The sequence below is a fragment of the Anomaloglossus baeobatrachus genome, chromosome 4 (assembly GCF_048569485.1).
Source record: "Anomaloglossus baeobatrachus isolate aAnoBae1 chromosome 4, aAnoBae1.hap1, whole genome shotgun sequence".
Classification (NCBI taxonomy): domain Eukaryota; kingdom Metazoa; phylum Chordata; class Amphibia; order Anura; family Aromobatidae; genus Anomaloglossus; species Anomaloglossus baeobatrachus.
In genome coordinates this window covers 348,878,635-348,902,635 of record NC_134356.1, presented here as the reverse complement: position 1 = coordinate 348,902,635, position 24,001 = coordinate 348,878,635, and the positions used below count along the sequence as shown (strand labels likewise).

General features: G+C 44.8%; 1 protein-coding gene across 1 annotated transcript in view; it reads right to left on the bottom strand.

The window, feature by feature from the left end:
- Positions 1 to 24,001, bottom strand: part of IL17REL (interleukin 17 receptor E like) — a 356,565-nt gene that overhangs the window by 251,200 nt on the left and 81,364 nt on the right. The window contains exons 4-7 of the mRNA XM_075342547.1: positions 21,324 to 21,430; positions 19,248 to 19,362; positions 1,151 to 1,195; positions 167 to 306 (exon numbers count right to left, since the gene is read on the bottom strand). Coding sequence (XP_075198662.1) covers positions 167 to 306; positions 1,151 to 1,195; positions 19,248 to 19,362; positions 21,324 to 21,430 — 407 coding nt within the window. The remainder of the gene's footprint in view (positions 1 to 166; positions 307 to 1,150; positions 1,196 to 19,247; positions 19,363 to 21,323; positions 21,431 to 24,001) is intronic.

The window sequence follows — 24,001 nt, the reverse complement described above, 5'->3', positions numbered from 1 at the left end:
TTGCATTCTAGTCTATAAACACTACTGGTAGCACTGTGCTGGTTACAGACATTTAATAATATTACAATCGGTAACTTAGAAAATTTTAGTTAAAAAAAAGTAACAACCAAACTTTAAAAACATTACCAATGACATTCGGGATAATATGTAAAATGCTTGTACTGACCAGGGCATGCGCTCCAGTGTCATGGCAGCTGATATGTTTCAAACATAGTCGTACGTTGTAATCATAGTCTTTCGGAATATTTGATACATAAACTATTATGCTTTTCTTATCCTCATTGACCATGTAATCTAGTTTTCCAGCTGTAATAAGAAATAATTGTTTCCATTATTTCCATTGTAGATATGTGGCAGTAAGTTAGCAGTATGCAATAAAGGCAGAATTATTTACAAAATGCATTTCACAAGCTCCATTAACGTGTAGAGTCATTATCAGGTGATTATACATTTCTTGTGCCTTATAAAGAGCCAGGTTGGTTCTGCACAAAGATCTTGTAAATATCGTTGCACTCTGGTCATATATGATTTAAAGCACTGATGATCCCAACAATTGGGGATATACATAATGCCTAATGAAAAACTTTTTTTACTGGTACTGAATGCCTAAAGGCTTCTTTACACGTTACAATTTATCGTGCGATTGCATTGCGATCGCACCTGCCCCCATAGTTTGTGCTGTAACCCCCCGTCACGCGCACTTACCTTCCAAACGACGTCGCTGTGGGCGGCGAACATCCACTTCCTGAAGGGGGAGAGACGTTCGGCGTCACAGCGATGTCACACAGCGACCGACCAATAGAAGTGGAGGGGCGGAGATGAGCGGGACGTAAACATCCCACCCAACTCCTTCCTTCCGCATTGGCGGCGGCCGCAGGTAAGCTGCAGTTCATCGTTCCCGGGGTGTCACACGGAGCGATGTGTGCTGCCTCGGGAACAATGAACAACTGGACGTTCGATTTTTAGAAAATGAGCGACGTGTCAATGATAAATGAGAAGGTGAGTATTTCTGCTCGTTCATAGCTGTCACACACTACGATATCACTAACGATGCCGGATGTGCGTCACTTACGATGTGACCCCGCCGACATCTCGTTAGATATATCGTAGCGTGTAAAGCCCGCTTTAGTAAGAGCTAATTATTACTTACTTAAACATGGGAGTATGTTCTTTCCTAAATCTTTATTATGACAATCTGGAAATAAAACATAGAAATGTTACAGCACATATTTTATTCCAGAATCTGTGATACAGTTACATAACAGTGTTACATATTGAACTCAAATATTTTCTTAAAGAAAACTTATTATCAGATACATACTAGCCGACTCCGAGAACCATGAACCAGACACTGGCTACCTGCTTGTAGTCAGGTATGATTTATATAACATTGCTGAGGCATTTTAGAGTAAGCATACTTTAGGCTATGTGCGCACTAGGCCGTTTTACCCGCGGATTTACCCGCAGATTTACTGCGGAAATTTCTTGAGAAATGTCTGCAATCTTTGTGCAGACATTTCCCAGCAAATCCTATGAGAAAAAAAAATAGCTGTGCGCACGCTGCCGATTTTTCTTGAGAAGATTTTCTTGAGAAAATTTCTTGAGAAAATGAGCATGTCAATTCTTTTCCGCAGGTACCTGCGGATTTCTGCAGTACAGCCTGCAAAATCCGCAGGGAACAACCTGCGGGAAAATCGCGGCAAATTCGCAGGTAATCCGCAGGTAATTCCTTGGCTAGGTCCTTCCCGGAGGGATTTCTGGCTAGTTTTTTGTATCGAGACTCCTAACAGAGGCTCCATGGACCTTTTTTGATTAATATGAATAAAATGGATGGGGCACAAACGAATAACCAGGCGAAACTATCGTACTGAAAAAGTGAATATACACAATAATATAATATATGTGTGTATATATATACAGTTAGGTCCAGAAATATTTGGACAGTGACACAATTTTGGCGAGTTGGGCTCTGCATGCCACCACATTGGATTTGAAATGAAATCTCTACAACAGAATTCAAGTGCAGATTGTAACGTTTAATTTGAAGGTTTGAACAAAAATATCTGATAGAAATTGTAGGAATTGTACACATTTCTTTACAAACACTCCACATTTTAGGAGGTCAAAAGTAATTGGACAAATAAACCAAACCCAAACAAAATATTTTTATTTTCAATATTTTGTTGCGAATCGTTTGGAGGCAATCACTGCCTTAAGTCTGGAACCCATGGACATCACCAAACGCTGGGTTTCCTCCTTCTTAATGCTTTTCCAGGCCTTTACAGCCGCAGCCTTCAGGTCTTGCTTGTTTCTGGGTCTTTCCGTCTTAAGTCTGGATTTGAGCAAGTGAAATGCATGCTCAATTGGGTTAAGATCTGGTGATTGACTTGGCCATTGCAGAATGTTCCACTTTTTTGCACTCATGAACTCCTGGGTAGCTTTGGCTGTATGCTTGGGGTCATTGTCCATCTGTTCTATGAAGCGCCGTCCGATCAACTTTGCAGCATTTGGCTGAATCTGGGCTGAAAGTATATCCCGGTACACTTCAGAATTCATCCGGCTACTCTTGTCTGCTGTTATGTCATCAATAAACACAAGTGACCCAGTGCCATTGAAAGCCATGCATGCCCATGCCATCACGTTGCCTCCACCATGTTTTACAGAGGATGTGGTGTGCCTTGGATCATGTGCCGTTCCCTTTCTTCTCCAAACTTTTTTCTTCCCATCATTCTGGTACAGGTTGATCTTTGTCTCATCTGTCCATAGAATACTTTTCCAGAACTGAGCTGGCTTCATGAGGTGTTTTTCAGCAAATTTAACTCTGGCCCGTCTATTTTTGGAATTGATGAATGGTTTGCATCTAGATGTGAACCCTTTGTATTTACTTTCATGGAGTCTTCTCTTTACTGTTGACTTAGAGACAGATACACCTACTTCACTGAGAGTGTTCTGGACTTCAGTTGATGTTGTGAACGGGTTCTTCTTCATCAAAGAAAGTATGCGGCGATCATCCACCACTGTTGTCATCCGTGGACGCCCAGGCCTTTTTGAGTTCCCAAGCTCACCAGTCAATTCCTTTTTTCTCAGAATGTACCCGACTGTTGATTTTGCTACTCCAAGCATGTCTGCTATCTCTCTGATGGATTTTTTCTTTTTTTTCAGCCTCAGGATGTTCTGCTTCACCTCAATTGAGAGTTCCTTAGACCGCATGTTGTCTGGTCACAGCAACAGCTTCCAAATGCAAAACCACACACCTGTAATCAAACCCAGACCTTTTAACTACTTCATTGATTACAGGTTAACGAGAGAGACGCCTTCAGAGTTAATTGCAGCCCTTAGAGTCCCTTGTCCAATTACTTTTGGTCCCTTGAAAAAGAGGAGGCTATGCATTACAGAGCTATGATTCCTAAACCCTTTCTCCGATTTGGATGTGAAAACTCTCATATTGCAGCTGGGAGTGTGCACTTTCAGCCCATATTATATATAGAATTGTATTTCTGAACATGTTTTTGTAAACAGCTAAAATAACAAAACTTGTGTCACTGTCCAAATATTTCTGGACCTAACTGTATGTGTATATATATATATATATATATATATATATATATATACATATATATATATATATATACGGTATATATACAGTCATATGAAAAAGTTTGGGCACCCCTATTAATGTTAACCTTTTTTCTTTATAACAATTTGTTTTTTTGCAACAGCTATTTCAGTTTCATATATCTAATAACTGATGGACTGAGTAATATTTCTGGATTGAAATTAGGTTTATTGTACTAACAGAAAATGTGCAATCCGCATTTAAACAAAATTTGACCAGTGCAATAGTATGGGCACCTCAACATAAAAGTGACATTAATATTTTGTAGATCCTCCTTTTGCAAAAATAACAGCCTCTAGTCGCTTCCTGAAGCTTTTAATGAGTTCCTGGATCCTGGATGAAGGTATATTTGACCATTCTTGTTTACAAAACAATTCCAGTTCAGTTAAGTTTGATGGTCGCCGAGCATGGACAGCACACTTCAAATCATCCCACAGATTTTCAATGATATTCAGGTCTGGGGACTGGGATGGCCATTCCAGAACATTGTAATTGTTCCTCTGCATGAATGCCTGAGTAGATTTGGAGCGGTGTTTTGGATCATTGTCTTGCTGAAATATCCATCCCCTGCATAACTTCAACTTCGTCACTGATTCTTGCACATTATTGTCAAGAATCTGCTGATACTGAGTTGAATCCATGCGACCCTCAACTTTAATAAGATTCCCGGTGCCGGCATTGGTCACACAGCCCCAAAGCATAATGGAACCTCCACCAAATTTTATTGTGGGTAGCAAGTGCTTTTCTTGGAATGCCGTGTTTTTTTGCCTCCATGCATAACGCCTTTTTGTATGACCAAACAACTCAATGTTTGTTTCATCAGTCCACAGGACCTTCTTCCAAAATGTAACTGGCTTGTCCAAATGTGCTTTTGCATACCTCATGCGACTCTGTTTGTGGCGTGCTTGCAGAAATGGCTTCTTTTGCATCACTCTCCCATACAGCTTCTCCTTGTGCAACGTGCGCTGTATTGTTGCCCGATGCACATTGACAGCATCTGCAGCAAGATGAAGCTGCAGGTCTTTGAAGGTGGTCTGTGGATTGTCCTTGACTGTTCTCAGCATTCTTCTCTGCCTTTCTGATATTTTTCTTGGCCTACCACTTCTGGGCTTAACAAGAACTGTACCTGTGTTCTTTCATTTCCTTACTATGTTCCTCACACTGGAAACTGATAGTTTAAATCTCAGACAACTTTTTGTATCCTTCCCCTGAACAACTATGTTGAATAATCTTTGTTTTCAGATCATTTGAGAGTTGTTTTGAGGAGCCCATGATGCCACTCTTCATAGGAGATTCAAATAGGAGAACAACTTGCAAGTGGCCACCTTAAATACCTTTTCTCATGATTGGATACACCTGCCTATGAAGTTCAAAGCTCAGAGGTTACAAAACCAATTTAGTGCTTTAATAAGTCAGTAAAAAGTAGTTAGGAGTGTTCAAATCAAGAAATTGATAAGGGTGCCCATACTTTTGCACCGGTCAAATTTTGTTTAAATGCGGATTGCACATTTTCTGTTAGTACAATAAACCTCATTTCAATCCAGAAATATTACTCAGTCCATCAGTTATTAGATATATGAAACTGAAATAGCTGTTGCAAGAACCCAAATTGTTATAGAGAAAAAAGGTTAACATTAATAGGGGTGCCCAAACTTTTTCATACGACTGTATGTATATATATATATATATATATATATATATATGTATGTATATACAGTATATGCTATATCTTACAGTACAACAACTATGGGGGAATACCTATTTAGATGAACATTAAGGACAATTCCTATCAGAATTTGAGACAAGCAAAATATCTATATATTTGTCCAAATATATAGATCAATACATGAGCAGCATGAATCATTATATGTGCACATATATGAACCATGGGTGGTAAAGAGTGAGTGGCACAAAATCAAAATTTTACCCTAGTGCAGCCATTCACCATAAGTGCATAAATAGATGGTAAGTGACAAAAACTTACAAAATATATAAAGATTTAACCTCGACCTGCCTGCATGGGAACTCTGAAATAGGTTTCTCGTTAGCGTCATCCTGGGGGGTGGGTTTTTGTTTCTTTTTTGATAGTCTCATATATTGGTTGGAATGTTACTTAATGTTCATCTACATTCGGATTCCTCCATATTTATTGCACTTTAAGATCCAGCAATTTTATATATACAGTATATGTTGATATATTCGCTTTTTTGGCACAATGTTCTGACCTGGTTACTGTTTTGTGCCTTATTTTCCTTTTTACTCATGTTGCTATTTTAAATAGTTTAATAAAATTCATATTTTTATTTAGGTTTTCTTGCTTGCATTTTTTAGGGGTAGATGTATCACCAAGTTTACTGGGTGCAGCAGTTATGAAACAATCAGAGTTTTTCAATTTAGCAATAGATCAGTGCTGAGAAAGCTGCCCTGCTCACATCAGGCTCTCTAAGTTCAAAGACTGTAGAAAGAGACAGTGGTAATCACAGCATGGGATATATCAGATTAACTGACCTATGATAATCTCCGGAAGCTAAAACAAACATTACAGGTAAACAATTGCGGGTTCATCAGAGTTCATTGGTAACTGTGAGTCTCTGTCACACTTCCCGGCTCACCTGCCACGCTCCCCGGCTTCCCTGCCTCGCTCCCCGGCTCCTCTGTCAGGCGTCCCCCGCTCCACAGCCTCCAGGCCCCATCACCGGCGGTCCCCGGGCGGCCCGGTCCCCGCTCCCGGCGCCGGTCGGCAGCTCTGCTCCAGGCCGGCTCTCCTGCCTCCTGTTCACCGCTCCCTGCCCTGGCTTCTGGCACCCGGGCCTCGCGCATGCGCATTAGGGCGCGCGCGCGGTCATTGACACTTTCTTAAAGGGCCAGTGTCCTCCAACAGGATATTGAAGGATCAGGTACTGGGTATATAGGGGGATCCTTTCCAAGTGGGCGGGGCCTGTTCTTCGTGTTTTCTAAGCTAGGAGTCAGGTCTCCTTGTGTCTGTGATATACTCACCTATCTCTCTCGTAGAGCCGCTCCTGCCTCGCCAACCGGTCCTGACGATACCCGAACCCCGAACGGTGACGGCCTGCCATCCCGTCAGTTCCGGCCATCTCCGATCCCTGTGGTGACCCGCCTTCTCGCTCCATTGGTTCCGGACTCTGCTTGACGACATCTCGGCCTCCGAACCTGAGCTCCGTCACCCGGACTACCATCAGAGACCCCGTGGTCCCAGGGACTTCTTTACTCCACTCCTCTAAACGGACTGTCCTGCTAGTGCTCCGGCTACCGGGCACCTTGCCCTCGGTGAGGTGTTCAGCCCAGTGGATCCACCTCCTGGGTCTGCCCGTCCACCTGGCCCTAACAGTAAGAACAGGCCATGGATCCCGCCGAAGCACTAGCGGCCTTGCAGCAGGAACTCACACGCCAGCGCGAGACCCAGACCCGCATGCTGAACTTCTTGTCTTCTGTGGATACCCGCCTGAACACGCTACAAGCGACAGCCACATCCTTGGCATCTCAGGTTTCCACTGTACAATCCACGGCCACAGCTCCCGTGGCAGCCTCCTCGGATGCTTCCAGACTTCGTTTGGCCTCACCACCCCGGTACGCCGGAGATCCCAAGACCTGCAGGGGATTCCTAAACCAGTGCTCCCTTCATTTCAAGCTGCTTCCGCACTTGTTTGCCTCCGACCAAGCCAAGGTGGCGTTTGTGATGTCCCATCTAGAGGGTGAGGCACTGGCCTGGATGAACCCCTTGTGGGAAAAGGAGGACCCTGTGACTACCAACATCCAGGACTTCCTGCAGGCATTTAGAAACACCTTTGACGAACCTGGACGTGCCGCTGCATCCGCCTCATCATTCCTCAGGCTACGTCAGGGGACTATGACGGTAGGACAGTATGCCATCCGTTTCCGCACTTTGGCCTCAGAATTGGGATGGAACAATGAAGCCCTCACCGCCGCCTTCTGGGAAGGACTCTCCAGCCGTATTAAGGACGAGCTGGCAGGCCGCGATGTTCCTTCCACCCTGGATGCCCTGATCGCACTAGCCACCCGCGTGGACCTCAGATTCCAGGAACGATCCAAAGAGGTGCCCCGTGAGAGACGTCCGATACGGCATTCCTCTCCTCCGCAGAAGCCCGCCGTACTTCAGTCAGCGTCGTCTGGTGTCTCTGTCCACGAGCCCATGCAGATTGACCGTTTGCGGCAGTCCGAACAACGCCGAGCAGAACGGCTCGCCAAGGGCCTCTGCTTCTACTGCGGAGAAGGCACACACCTTCTACGCTCCTGTCCAGAGAGGCCGGGAAACGCCAAAGCCTAGGGTTGGTAGGAGAGGCCACCCTAGGTGCTGGGACTCTCTCAGACCCGGTTACGTGGACTGTTCAAGTGACGACGGGAGAGACGCGGTTCACGGCCGAGGCGTACCTCGATTCCGGGGCAGCAGGCAATTTCATCCAGCAGGCCACGGTGGACAAGTACCAGGTGCCTGTTACTCCACTCGACAAACCCCTCGTGATTGCCTCTGTAGATGGGAGACCACTCTCTGACACCATCTCGTGGATCACCAAGCCGGTGGAACTACGTATCGGTGCCCTGCACACCGAGAACATCACTCTCTACGTCCTCCCACACATGTCCCATCAAATCCTGCTGGGACTCCCCTGGTTACGGACACACGAACCGTCAGTCAGCTGGGGTACTGGTGACATCACCCGATGGGGCTCCTCTTGCCACGAGAATTGTCTGAAGACTATACAACCCATCCGACGACCTCCGGTTCCGGAGTCCCTACCGGGACTGCCCTCGGCCTATTGGTCCTTCGCTGGCGTCTTTGATAAAAAGGAATCAGAGGTACTTCCGCCACATCGTCCTTATGACTGTGCCATCGACCTACTCCCGGGAACTACCCCACCTCGAGGACGGATATATCCGCTGTCTCCTGCTGAAACAAGGGCCATGTCTGCCTACATCACGGAGAACCTGGCAAGGGGATTCATTCGGAGGTCCTCCTCTCCTGCGGGAGCAGGCTTCTTCTTCGTTAAGAAGAAAGAGGGCGATCTACGCCCATGCATTGACTACCGGGGTTTGAACCAAATCACCGTGAAAAATAAATACCCCCTGCCGCTCATCCCCGAATTGTTTGATCGGCTTAGAGGAGCTCGTGTGTTTACCAAGTTGGATCTTCGGGGTGCCTACAACCTGGTCCGCATCCGCTCTGGGGACGAATGGAAGACCGCATTCAATACTCGCGATGGGCACTATGAATACTGTGTGATGCCCTTCGGCCTCTGTAACGCACCAGCAGTGTTTCAGGAATTGGTGAACGACGTGTTCCGGGACCTTCTCTACGTCTGTGTAGTGGTGTATCTTGACGATATCCTGGTATTCTCTCCGGACCTCCAGACCCACAGAGAGAACGTGCAGCTGGTACTACAAAGACTGAGAGAGAATCGTCTGTACGCCAAGTACGAGAAGTGTGTATTCGAGCAGTCTTCTCTTCCCTTCTCCGATACCGGTCTGCAGATGGACCCGGAGAAGGTCTCTTCCATTCTCAACTGGCCCCCTCCTTCCGGACGGAAGGCAATCCAACGCTTTCTGGGATTCGCAAACTATTACCGTCAGTTCATCCCTCACTTCTCTGCTCTGACTGCACCTCTCTCCGCCTTGACCAAGAAGGGGGCTAATCCAAAGGACTGGTCACATGCGGCCGACGCCGCGTTTGGCTCCCTGAAACAGGCATTTGCTTCTTCCCCTGTGCTCCACCGTCCTGAGTTAAACCGACAGTTTACCTTGGAGGTGGATGCCTCCTCCTCGGGAGCCGGAGCAGTGCTCATGCAGAAGTCCTCCTCCGGGAAGATGGTTACTTGCGGTTTCTTCTCCAAGAGCTTCTCAGCGCCTGAACGCAACTACACCATCGGTGACCGAGAGCTATTGGCAGTCAAACTGGCTCTGGAAGAATGGCGCTACCTTCTGGAGGGAGCAGTGTACCCCGTGATCATTTACACGGACCACAAGAACCTGGAATACCTGCGGTCCGCTCAGCAGCTGAACCCACGGCAGGCCAGGTGGTCCTTGTTCTTTGCCAGGTTCGATTTTCAGCTCCATATTCGACCCGCGGACAAGAATGTACGAGCAGATGCTTTGTCCAGGTCATTCATGCCCATGGAGCAGGAGGAGGAGACATCCCAGCCCATAATCTGTCCTAGTAAGATCATTCCGGTGGCTCCTGTCACCCTGACCCAGATACCGCCTGGGAAGACCTATGTCTCTGAGACTCACAGGCAAAAAGTGTTGCACTGGGGCCATGCCTCGAAAATAGCCGGCCATGCTGGTCAGAAGAAAACATGGAGTACAATTGTACGTCACTACTGGTGGCCATCCCTTCGCACGGACGTCACTTCTTTTGTCTCAGCCTGCTCCTCTTGTGCCAGGAACAAGACGCCCAAACACCTGCCATATGGTCGTCTTCTACCTCTGCCTATACCCTCCGTTCCGTGGCAACACATTGCAATGGACTTTATTACGGACTTGCCCCTGTCCTCCGGACACACAGTCATATGGGTCGTGGTGGGTCGGTTCTCCAAAATGGCTCATTTCGTCCCTATGGCTGGACTGCCCTCTGCCCAGGAACTCGGTGACGCTTACATACAGCACATCTTCCGGTTGCATGGCTTTCCATCACACATTGTGGCCGACAGAGGAACTCAGTTTACCTCCCGCTTCTGGAGGGCTCTCTGCAAACATCTGGGAGTGACTCTGGACTTTTCTTCAGCCTACCATCCTCAGTCTAATGGCCAAGTGGAACGAGTCAATCAGATCTTGACCACCTTCTTACGTCACTACGTCAACGCCCATCACGACGACTGGTCCACGCTTCTTCCTTGGGCTGAATTCTCCCATAACCACCACGTCAGTGAGTCCTCCTCCAGCTCTCCCTTCTATGTCGTTTGCGGACTTCAGCCTTCCGTCCCATTACCTGTATCCTCTTCCTCGGATGTCCCTGCTGCTGATGCTGTAGTCCGTGACTTTGCAACCATTTGGGACTCTGTCAAGGCGTCCCTTGGACGTGCTTCCCTGCGGATGAAGAGACACGCAGACAAGAGGCGTCTGGATCCTCCGTGTTTCTCTCCAGGAGATCTGGTCTGGCTTGCTTCCAAGTACGTCCGATTGAAGCTACCATCATACAAGCTGGGTCCTCGCTACATCGGGCCGTTTAAAGTCCTCAGCAAAATAAATGAGGTCTCCTACAAGCTGCAGCTCCCGGCCACGATGAGGATACCCAACTCCTTCCACGTCTCCCTGCTCAAGCCGGTTGTCCTTGGTCCCTTCTCTGCTGCTGCCAGTTCTGCTCCTCCTCCTATTGCTGATGATGACATCTATGCGGTAAGGGATATCGTGGCCATGAAGACCGTACGGGGCCGACAGTTCTTCCTGGTGGACTGGGCAGGGTATGGCCCTGAGGATAGGTCCTGGGAGCCCCGGGAGAATGCTGGTACTCCTCTGATTCATGCCTTCCTGTCCCGGTTGCGGGGAGGGGGTGTGGGGGGGGGTACTGTCACGCTCGCCGGCTCACCTGCCACGCTCCCCGGCCTCCCTGCCTCGCTCCCCGGCTCCTCTGTCAGGCGTCCCCCACTCCACAGCCTCCAGGCCCCATCACCGGCGGTCCCCGGGCGGCCCGGTCCCCGCTCCCGGCGCCCGTTGGCAGCTCTGCTCCAGGCCGGCTCTCCTGCCTCCTGTTCACCGCTCCCTGCCCTGGCTTCTGGCACCCGGGCCTCGCGCATGCGCATTAGGGCGCGTGCGCGGTCATTGACCCTTTCTTAAAGGACCAGTGTCCTCTAACAGGATATTGAAGGATCAGGTACTGGGTATTTGGGGATCATTTCCAAGTGGGCGGGGCCTGTTCTTCGTGTTTTCTAAGCTAGGAGTCAGGTCTCCTTGTGTCTGTGATATACTCACCTATCTCTCTCGTAGAGCCGCTCCTGCCTCGCCAACCGGTCCTGACGATACCCGAACCCCGAACGGTGACGGCCTGCCATCCCGTCAGTTCCGGTCATCTCCAATCCCTGTGGTGACCCGCCTTCTCGCTCCATTGGTTCCGGACTCTGCCTGACGACATCTCTGCCTCCGAACCTGAGCTCCGTCACCCGGACTACCATCAGAGACCCCGTGGTCCCAGGGACTTCTTTACTCCACTCCTCTAAACGGACTGTCCTGCTAGTGCTCCGGCTACCGGGCACCTTGCCCTCGGTGAGGTGTTCAGCCCAGTGGATCCACCTCCTGGGTCTGCCCGTCCACCTGGCCCTAACAGTCTCCGATGCTGTCCCTGCGATGCTCCAGCTTCCAGATCCTCACTGAACACACACCCAGCACACACACACACATACACCCAGCACACACACCCAGCACACACACGTACACCCAGCACACACACACACACACACTGAGCACATATACACACCTATGTATACACACATAGCAGACACACATGGATGCACTAAGCACATACACACACATAGCGCACATGCATGTATACACTGAGCACAGACACATACACACACTCCGCTGTATACTCACCCAACGATGCGGTCTCCGGCACTGCAGTCCCCGCGATGCTCTGGCTTCCAGCTCCACAGGGCACTGAATATTCAGTGAGTATAATGAGTGGGGGTCAGGAGCGGGAGGCATCATCGCTGGAGAGAGGTAAATATAGAAAAAAAAATTATTAAAAAAAACCCCCTGTTTTCTCAGGTATGTGTCACACTGATGTCACACGGATCACATCAGTGTGCGATCCGTGTGACACCCGTGCTGCCAGAGAAAAAATAGACATGTGTGCGTGCGGGGCCATGAGGGGTCACACGGTCCGTGTGAAAACACGGACGTGTGAGTAACAGCAAATAATGGCATGGGTACGTGTGGCATCCGTGTAAAAAACGGATGTCACACATACCTGAAACACGGACGTCTGAAACCGGCCTAAGACGCAGGAAAATGGCAACCAATTATACTCTAAAATAAAGTGTAACAAAAATGGTTGAAAATCACAGAATTATTATTAGGATATAAAATACAAAAAAAGTTGCATAAAAATCAATTAACAAGAAACTTATAGCAAACCAAGAGCCTATAGCGGTCTGTTTTACCAGCACTGGTTATCAAAAATATGGCGGGCGCCCACGCCATTTTTTTCATAATTATTTGTTTTATTAATTTTTTACACTACCATAGAGCAAACTGACTGCAACCAGTCACAGACGCCGACACAGAGGGTGGAGGGCATGCAATCAATCACAGACGCTGGCACAGAGGTCGAAGCAGTAAATATTCATGAAGCTTAATGAGCAGGCCCTAATCAGAGTATGACTGCAGTGTTATCTTCCAGGAAATAAAGTATGTATAACTGTCCTGCTCTTACCCCCATTTAGCTTCCTTTTGCAGCCCCCTAGCCCTTACAATTACCATTTTACAGCACAGCTTCTCATTACCATTGACTTGTATGGGGTTCATTGTCTGGAATTAAGTTCAGGTCAAGTTTGGTCCAGGACCAAACTTTTTTTAAGTCTGTTTGAATTTGGCAAACCCGAATATCCACAGATCCGCTTCTCTCTAATCTTTATATATACTGCTCAAAAAAATAAAGGGAACACTTAGGGGGACTTTACATGTTGCGACATCGCTACCGATATATCGTCGCGGTCACGTCGTTAGTGACGTACATCCGGCGCCGGTAGCGACATGGCAACGTGTAAATCCTAGGTACGACCGCAGGTACGATGTTGTTGGTCGTTCCTGCAGCTCCACACATCGCTGTGTGTAAACCCGCAGGAGCGACAAACATCTCCTTACCTACGTCTCGACGGGAATGCGGAAGGGAGAAGGTGGGCGGGATGTTATGTCCCACTCATCTCCACCCCTCCGCTTCTATTGGCCGGCCAATTAGTGATGTCGCGGTGACGTCACTGTGACGCTGAACGCACCTCCCCCTTGAAGGAGGGATTGTTTGGCGGTCACAGCGACGTCGCCGAGCAGGTATGTGCATGTGAAGCTGCCGTAGCAATAATGTTCGCTATGGCAGCAATCACCACATATCGCACATATGACAGGGACGGGTGCTATCGCGCTGGACATTGCTAGCAATTGCTAGCGATGTCACAACGTGTAAAGCCCGACTTAACCAAGGATTTTGTATTTTGGTGTTCCCTTTATTTTTTTGCATAATGATTTTCCTTTCATTTACATTTGGGCACTGTCCTGTCCATAGTAAAAGAATCCTCAGTGAACCCATTCCAATTTGTGTAACTATTAAAATGAGAGTAAAGTCGCAGACGTTAGACTGTCTTTATTGTAGAGAATACTGCTCATTTAGGAATTAGAATATTTTATCATCATTTATAACAGCCAATGCAAGATTGCTATTATATTTTCATTTGAAAGACTGAGAAATGCTATTGCTTCTGGTTTGACTTTACACAAATATAAAACAAAAAGCATATATTCAGAGCAAACTGTAGAATGTGTATGAAGACATAAAAGATATAGTCATAGTGAAGGTTAACTGCAACTCTTACAGTAATTATGCAGAATTGCTAACAAGATTATGTAGAAATATTGTTTACATACTCATTTACAATGAACAAAAAACTGTGGACTTTGGTCTAAAGATACTTAGGCTTGATCACAGCAGAATAGGGAAACCATAGTTCTGTTTGAAGATTATAAATATTAAATTCTTAAGTTTGCTTTACATGCTGCGACATCGCTAGCGATTGCTAGCGATGTCGAGCGCGATAGCACCCGCCCCCGTCGTTCGTGCGACATTTGGTGCTCGCTGCTGTAGCGAACATTATCGCTACGGCAGCGTCACACGCACATACCTTGTCAGCAACGTCGCTTTGACCGCCGAACAATATCTCCCTGAATGGGGAGGTGTGTTCGGCGTCATAGTGACGTCACTGCGGCGTCACTAAGCGGCCGGCCAATAGAAGCGAAGGGGCGGAGATGAGCGGGAACAAAGAGATAACATGCTAATCCGCTAGATGTCATAGCTGCAGGGCATTATGGGAAAGCCTGCACAGCCACACAAAGTTGGGATTTTTGCAAGTCGAATTTCAATGTTTTCTACAAATTTCAGGAAACTTTACTCAAACTCTGTTATCTGTAAATTGATATGCTCATCTCTAAAAATTCTACTTTATATATCCTCAAACAGCAGCACCTTACATGAAAAAAGTCCTAAAGATTAGCTGCATCTTTAGGGTGATAAACCAGACTGAGATTTATTTTATGTTCAATCACAACAAAAAAATGTATTCTTCTAGGATTGATATTTGATAAGGTCAAAGGGGCCAATTCATTATTGCTTTTGAGTCATTTACTGTCCAGTTTTATGTGTTTTACACTTGTTTTTTGTTTGTGTATTTTTAAAGTCACTTTTTTAGGTGTTTGTCTGTTTTTTAATTTGCCATTGTGGTTAGGATTTATGTTCACCCAATTCATCGTTCACAGCTTTTTGAGAAGTCCCAATTAATTTACACAAATGTATTCCAGTCGTCTTCTGAAGTAATTGAATGCACGTCAGAAATATTTGCACAACTTTTGTGGCAATTTGTCAAAGGTAACTTTTTACCCTAAATTGTTGAAAAAATACGTAAAGACAAAACTAAAGATTATTAACTTTGCCCAAAATTCATGAACCACATGCACCATTTTGAAAAAAACACAAATGATAAATTGGGGCATTATGCCGGCGTCACACGGTACGATCTATCGTGCGATCGCACGAGGGATCACACCCGCCCCCGTCGTTTGTGCATCACGGGCAATTAGTTGCCTGTGGCGCACAAAGTCGTTAACCCCCGTCACACGTACTTACCTCCCGAACGACCTCGCTGTGGGCAGCGAACATCCTCTTCCTGAAGGGGGAGGGACGTTCGGCGTCACAGCGACGTCACACAGCGGCCGGCCAATAAAAGCGGAGGGGCGGAGATGAGCGGGACGTAGACATCCCGCCCACCTCCTTCCTTCCTCATTGCCGGCGGGACGCAGATAAGCTGCAGTTCATCGTTCCCGAGGTGTCACACGGAGCGATGTGTGCTGCCTCGGGAACAACGAACAACTGGCGCAGAGAAGGAGGACCGACATTTTAAAAATGAATGACGTGTCAACAAGCAACAACGATAAGGTGAGTATTTTTGCTCATTCACAGTCATTTGGAGGTGTCACACAGTACGATATGTCACACGATGCCGGATGTGCGTCACTATCAACGTGACCCCGACGACATATCGCCCGATATATCGTACCGTGTGACGCCGGCATTAGAGTTTTTTATTACAGCATTGCTGCTTTACTTATTCCCACTGGTCTTTGCTTAATTATTCTACAGTGGTGACGTCCCATACATCCAGATGACAGCCATCATTTCCCATTAGTGTTTACACTGCTTCCCCCTGCAGCTTGGCCTCCTCCGGTTGGCTGATTTTTAGAAACATACAAGTGCATCTCAATAAATAAGAATATAATCAAAAAGTTAATTTATTTCAGTAATTCAATACAAAAAGGGAAATACATATATTATAGTCATTACACACAGAGTGATCTATTTCAAGTGTTTATTTCTGTTAATGTTGGATTATAGCCAATGAAAACCCAAAAGTCATTATCTCAAAAAATTAGAATATTATATAAGACCAACTGAAAAAATGATGTTAAACTCAGAAATATTGGCCTATTCAAAACTCTGTACAGTAAATGCACTCAATTCTTGGTCGGGGCTCTTTTTGCATGAATTACTGCATCAATGCGGCGTGGCATGGAGGCGATCAGCCTGTGGCACTGCTGAGGTGTTATGGAAGCCCAGGATGCTTTGACATCAGCCTTCAGCTCGTCTGCATTGTTGGGTCTGGTGTCTCATCTTTCTCTTGACAATATCCCATAGATTTTCTAAGGGGTTTAGGTCAGGCGAGTTTGCTGGCCAATCAGGCACAGTGATACAGTAGTTATTAAACCAGGTATTGTTAATTTGGCAGTGTGGGCAGATGCCAAGTCCTGCTGGAAAATGACATTTCCATCTCCAGAAGCTTGTCAGCAGAGGGAAGCATGAAATGCTCTAAAATTTCCTGGAAGACATCTGCACTGACTTTGGTCTTGATAAAATACAGTAGACCTACACCAGCAGATGACATGGCTCCCCAAACCATCACTGATTGTGGAAACTTCACACTAGACCTCAAGTGGCTTGGATTCTGGCCTCTCCAGTCTTCCTCCAGACTCTGGGACCTTAATTTCCAAATGAATTGTAAAATTTCCTTTCATCTGAAAACAACATCTTGGATCACTGAGCAGCAGTCCAGTTCATTTTCTCCTTGGCCCAGGTAAGACGCTTCTGATGTAGTTTATTGGTCATGAATGGCTTGACACAAGGAATTCGACAGCTGTAGCCCATGTCCTGGATACGTCTGTGTTTGGTGGCTCTTGAAGCACTCACTCAAGCAGCAGTCCACTCCTTGTGAATCTACCTCAAATTTTTGAATGGCCTTTTCTTACCAATCCTATCAAGGCTGTGGTTATCTTGATCGCTTGTGCACCTTTTTTTAGTGTACATTACCTTTTTCTTTTTTTTTTTTTTTTTTTTTAACAGTCCCTCAGATAATGTACATTATTGATTTTTGTTCCTGAAGAAGGAGTCTATGGCTTCGAAACGCGTCAAACAATAAATTCTAACATCTTAATCCCCATTGATGTTCAGGGATCTTCTTCTGGCAGTGCGGATTAACCCTTTTCTTCCATTTCCTACAATGTAATGACTCTATATATTATATGCGTTTCCCTTTTTGTATTATTGAATTACTGAAATAAATTAACTTTTTGATGATATTTTAATTTATTGAGATGCACTTGCATGTTGATGTTCATATGTTACTGTTCTTGACTTATAAGTTTGTTAATATAATCATTATACAACCTCGTTAAAGCAACGGCTGTTTCATTTAGCTCAGATTCATTAGGGTAGAGCAGTAATCTGTGATTATAGTCCAGTGCATGGAAAGCTGATTTCTTTTATAAGGATAGTGCAAAGTATTAAACCACCAATGCAACTCATTTACTAAACAAATGAACCTTATTTTGGGGGAGCTTTTGGAGGCAAGGAAAAATCTTAAACTCTAAAGGGGGCTTTACACGCTGCGACATCACTACCAATATATTGTCGGGGTCACGTCGTTAGTGACACACATCCGACGCCGGTAGCGACATTGCAGCGTGTGACACCAAGGAGCGACGATCAACGATCGAAAAATCATTTAAAAACAGTGATCGTTGACACGTTGCTCATTTCCTTAATATCGTTGCTGCCACAGGTACGATGTTGTTCGTCGTTCCTGCGGCACCACACATCGCTATGTGTGACACCGCAGGAACGACGAACATCTCCTTACCTGCATTCACCAGCAATGCGGAAGGAAGGAGGTGGACGGGATGTTACGTCCCGCTCATCTCCGCCCCTCCGCTTCTATTGGCCGGCAGCTTAGCGACGCCACAGTGATGTCACTATGACGCCGAACGCACCTCCCCCTTGAGGGAGGGATTGTTCAGCGGTCACAGCGACGTCGCTGACAAGGTATGTGCGTGTGACGCTGCTGTAGCGATAATATTCGCTACGGCAGCGAGCACCAAATGTCGCACGAATGACGGGGGCGGGTGCTATCGCGTTCGACATCGGTAGCAAACGCTAGCGATGTCGCAGCGTGTAAAGCCCCCTTAATTCTCTATAGCATAATGTGTATAAATCATCAACATGAAGTTAAGCTGGTGTCACACACAGCGACAACGACAACGACGTCGCTGCTACGTCACCATTTTCTGTGACGTTGCAGCGACGTCCCGTCGCTGTCGCTGTGTCTGACATCCAGCAACGACCTGGCCCCTGCTGTGAGGTCTCCGGTCGTTGCTGAATGTCCAGCTTCATTTTTTGGTCGTCACTCTCCCGCTGTGACACACACATCGCTGTGTGTGACAGCGAGAGAGCGACGAAATGAAGCGAGCAGGGAGCAGGAGCCGGCGTCTGGCAGCTGCGGTAAGCTGTAACCAGCGTAAACATCGGGTAACCAAGGGAAGGCCTTTCCCTGGTTACCCGATATTTACCTTCGTTACCAGCCTCCGCCCTTGCTGCCAGTGCCTGCTCCTGCTCTGTGCACATGTGGCTGCAGTACACATCGGGTAATTAACCCCATGTGTACTGTAGCAAGGAGAGCAAGGAGCCAGCGCTAAGCAGTGTGCACGGCTCCCTGCTCTCTGCACTGTGACATGTAGCTGCAGTACACATCGGGTTAATTAACCCGATGTGTACTGTACCTAGGAGTGCAAGGAGCCAGCACTAAGCGCGGCTCCCTGCTCTCTGCACATGTAGCACAGCGACGTTATGATCGCTGCTTCTGCTGTGTTTGACAGCTAAGCAGCGATCATAACAGCGACTTACAAGGTCGCTGTTACGTCACAGAAAATGGTGACGTAACAGCGACGTCGTTGTCGCTGTCGCTTAGTGTGAACCCAACTTTACACACCATTAATTATCACCTGTCTTTTACCATTTTTATCATCTACTCCCGATAGTGTACATTTTGGCTGAAAAATAATTGTATCAACTTACCTTGTACATGATAATCTTTGCTTATTTCAGTGCCACAATAATCTGGTACTGTTTTCATAGTTACAAAAACATGCTCAGAAACACCCACTTCAAAGCAGTTAGCTTCAACATGTACCTGCATTTAGAAAGAAGACGCTTAACATGCGATCATTAAATACAAGGCTGCTATTTACTTTACACATTAGCGGTGCCAATGTTGATAATATGGCAGCTTGCCATTTCTAGACTAGAATGAACAAGATTACTTTCATATTTACTTCCCAATTCCTATCATCTCTGGGATTCCCCATACTGTTTGCCAAGAGCAGAGATGGCACTTCCTTAAAGGAAAATCCACTTTTAGACAACAAAATTACATAGCCTGCAGAATTGTAAATGGATGTATATCCCCTTAATGATCAGACCACTTTGGGACTTAAGAACCAAGCATATTTATTTTTCTTATATTTTCACTATTGACGAGCCATACTACTTTTACTTTTTGTTGTAGCTAAGAGTTTATGGTTCTTGATTTTGGGGAGGTTTTGTAGGATGCATTTTCCTACCTGAGGATAATAAACAACTATTCTATTATATATTTTTGGTTTTTATGTTTTGTTCCATTCACTATGTGACATTAATATTATGTTACCTTTATTCTATAGGTCAATATCATTGCTTCATTGCCAAATATGTATGATAAAACCTTAAAGAAAACTATTTTGTGTCACCGTATTCCAAGAGCCCGCATTTTTTTTTTTTCATCAATTAAATTATGTTAAAATGTGTTTTTTTGCATAATCAGATAATGTTTTTATTTAGTGTACATATGACATAGTACATTTTGGGGAATATATGACTTTTTCATTGTTTTTCTTCTTTTTTTTATTATTTTTTTTCTAAGAAGTAAGATGAAACAGCCATATTGAAAAATGGGCTAGTCGTGTTAGCAAATTGCCAATGTGATTAGCTCTGTTTGCTCCTCCACATTGTGGACAGGTGTCAGAGCCACTTTTACGTTGCATGCAGTATCTGATACGTAAAATGGACCAGATTAGTGCACGTCTTGCCTATTTTTGGGGGGTCATAGTTGTGATTCTAACGCATTCGTTTGTCAGTGTTTGGCAGAATGGTATACGTAAATGAGTAGACATATAAGTTCAAGTGTACCGCTGTCTCTAAATGTCCCGATGAGTTAGTGACTGAACCCCTGCTTCTGGATATATATGTGGTAGGAAACCTGCTTTCCCAGCTCCTGACATTACTTGTGAACAAATGATTGTAGTAACAAACAATACTCTATTTTAAGGCAGGGTTTATGCCACCTGACCCATGACAATGTAAGTACAACAATCGGCTACATGCTTGCTAATCAGTAGTCATACAGTCATTGCCAAAAGTGTTAGCACTCTTGAAATTGTTCCAGAAAATGAAGCATTTCTCATATAACATTATTGCAATTACACATTCTATGTTAAACTTGTGTTTAATTCCTGTGTGCATTATAACAATACAAAAAAACTGAGAAAGACAGGCAAATTTCTCATAATTACACAAAACCCCAGCAAAAGGCTTGACAAAATTTTTCGCACCTCTCCAAAATTGTGGATAAACAACTTTCTATCAAGCATGCGATGCTCGTTCAAACTCACTTGTGGCAAGTAACAGGTGTGGGCAATATGAAAATCCCACCTGAAATCAGATAAAAATGGGAGAAGTTGACTCAATCTTTGCATTGTGTGTCTGTGTTTGCCACACTTAGCACAGAGAACAGAAGGAGGAAAGAGGACTTAAGAACCAAAATTGTGGAAAATATCAGCAATTCCAGGGTTACAAGTCCATTTGATATGTATTTATATTTCATGTTTATTGGGAAACAATGGGTTCTAGAAATATTTGTTTGTTAAAGTCGTGCAGTCTAAGTACACTTTATTAAGGTTAGTAATGGTTTCATTAACCCCCTCCCACAATCTGCCTTCTTTGCATAGGGCGTGAAAACCCTTTTTCCAGCCTTCTTCATAGCATTATTCTACAAATGTGAATGAGAAACTACATGTCATTTCATAACTGTATCTCTGAGAGGTAGTTTTAATTTACCTTATGTTCATGTTTCTTTGCTTTACTCTTTGTAAATCTTATGTGCATACACTGATTCTGTTGAGTGCTCATTGACATAGTACAGATTTCTACCCCACGGATGTGAACTAAAAAGAAATAGATTTTATAGGTAAGATTTATTTGGTTAGATATCTAACTCATGATAAAAGATGGAACATAATAGATAAAGAATTACAATATAACATATTCATTGTGTGGGGAATTCAGGGAAAAGTAATAAGTAATTCTGTTGAACATGTACAATATATAGTAGTTTCTTAATATATGGTTAGATAAAAACAAAGTTCTGTAAGTTCTGTATATTGTGATAAGGGATAAGCTAATGCCAATGGTAAAGTTCGGGTTTGTACCAAACACCTGGTGGCCGGGTCTCGAATTCCAACGTGGACTTCTACAAAAAAAGCCTGTGTCTGAGCTTGGAGTTTGGGTGCTATTTGTATGCTAATAAAGTTCGTTGAAAGGATTTTCAGCAAGCTTTTTGGCATGTGGAAGATGCCTGTACACTGATGTGAACAATAAATTAAAAAAATAATGACCCAATATTTTTGATAACCAGCACAGATAAAGCAGACTGCTGCAGACTTCAGCCCTTATGTCTGCTTTACATTGGCTAGTTATCAAAAAAGAGGGAATCCTACACCATTTTAATTATTTATTTAAACAATAATTTAAAAAAAAAAAAATGCAAGGGGTCCCCCCTATTTTTGATAACCAGCCAAGGTAAAGGAGACAGCTGGGGGCTGGTTTTATCAGGCTGGGAAGGCCCATGGTTATTTGGCTCTTAAAAATAGCAGTGCGCAGCTCATAGCCACCCCAAAAGTGGTACCTCCATTAGATGCACCAATTATGGTGCTTTGCCCAGCTCTTCCCGATCACTCTGGTGCGGTGGCAATCGGGGTAATACTTTTGGGGTTGATAACAGCTGTGAATTGATAGATGGCATCAAGCCCAAGGGTCAGTAATGGATAGGCGTCTTTTGGACACCCCCATTACTAACCCTGCAAGTGTATAGTTAAAGAACACACAGACAGTAAAAAATAGTTTATTTGAATAAAGACTACCGCACACTCCCTTGTTCATCAATTAATCAATCCTCAAAATTCTGACACAATCCAATGGTGTAATGTCCCACGACGCTCATTGATTCCTATGGAACTTTGTTCTGAGAACATTCTCAGACCAAGGCTCCATAGCTAACTCCTGATCAGCGGCTCATTTTGAAAACATTCTCAGAATGAAGCTCCATAGGAATTGATGGGCATAATGCGATATTACACCAATGGATTCCGTTGTAACTTTGAGGATTTCTTTTTAATTAATAAATTGGTGAACAAGGGAGTGTGGGTGAATCTTTATTCAATTGAACATTTTTTTTTCCTGTGTGTGCGCTTTATAACTTTATACCTGTCAGGTTAGTAAAGTGGTGTTTGATAGACTCATCTCCATTACTAACCCCTGGGTTTGATGGCAGATGTCAATTCACGGCTGACATCAGGCCCAAAATTATTACCCCAATTGCCACCACATCAGGGCATTGGAAAGATGTGGGCCAAGCGCCAGAATTGGCACATCTAGTGGATGCACTACTTCTGGGGTGGCTACGGGCTGCAATTTTTAGACTGGGATGGGAATTCCCAGCCTGATACTACCAGCCCACAGCTATCTGCCTTACCTCGGCTATCTAGGAAAAATAGGGGGAACCTCAGGCTATTTTTTAAAAAGTATTTATTTAAATAAATATTTTTTAAAAATGGTGTGGGATCCCTTATATTCTTGATAAGCAGTCAGGGTTAAGCAGACAGCTGAGGGTTGCAGCTCATGGCTGTCTGCTTATTTTTGCTGGTTAGCAAACATAGAGGGGACCCCCATGTTTTTTTATTTATTTATTTCCTATCCCCATTTATTTGCAGAGCAATTGCCCACTTTTGCTTCCTTTTGCAGCCTCCTAGGATAAATTTACAGCCCCCTAGGATGAATTTACAGCCCCCTAGGATGAATTTACAGCAATTTTTCAGCACCAAAGTTTAAGTCAAGTCTGGATCCCGAACCGAACTTTTAACTAAAGTCCAGCTGAACCCGGCAAAATCGAACTACCACAGGTCTGCTCATCCCTAATCAGGATACAAAAAAATAACACATCTGATTTTTCATAATTCAGTATTGTTCTATACATAACACTTAAATAGAAACCTGAAAAAATGTTTAGACTCCATGATAAACAATTTGTTCAAGTATTGATCTCACTAAATAACACCCAAAAATATTGAAGCAGTTGCCTGACAGTAGACACCCCCACTATAGTACTGAGAATGCCTGTGAACTATAACATCTCCACATTTTACAGGAGACAAATGCAGTCATTCTTATTTAGTTTGCCAGTTTTTTGAGGGGAAACATTAGTTATAAACTGCCAACCGAAGGTATTCTGTAAAGGAAATCTCTCACCATGTCTCTTTTTACCTCATCTGTGAATAACATAATATAGGTGCAGAGATCCTAATTCCAGTGATATATCACTTACTGGGCTGCTTATTGCGTTTTGATAACATCCCTGTTTTATAAGATGCAGTTTTCTGAGCTCTGTATAACACTGTCATGCCACAGTTTCAGGATTTGAACCAGTGACCTTCTGATGTATGGTCAGTTTTCTTTCCCTG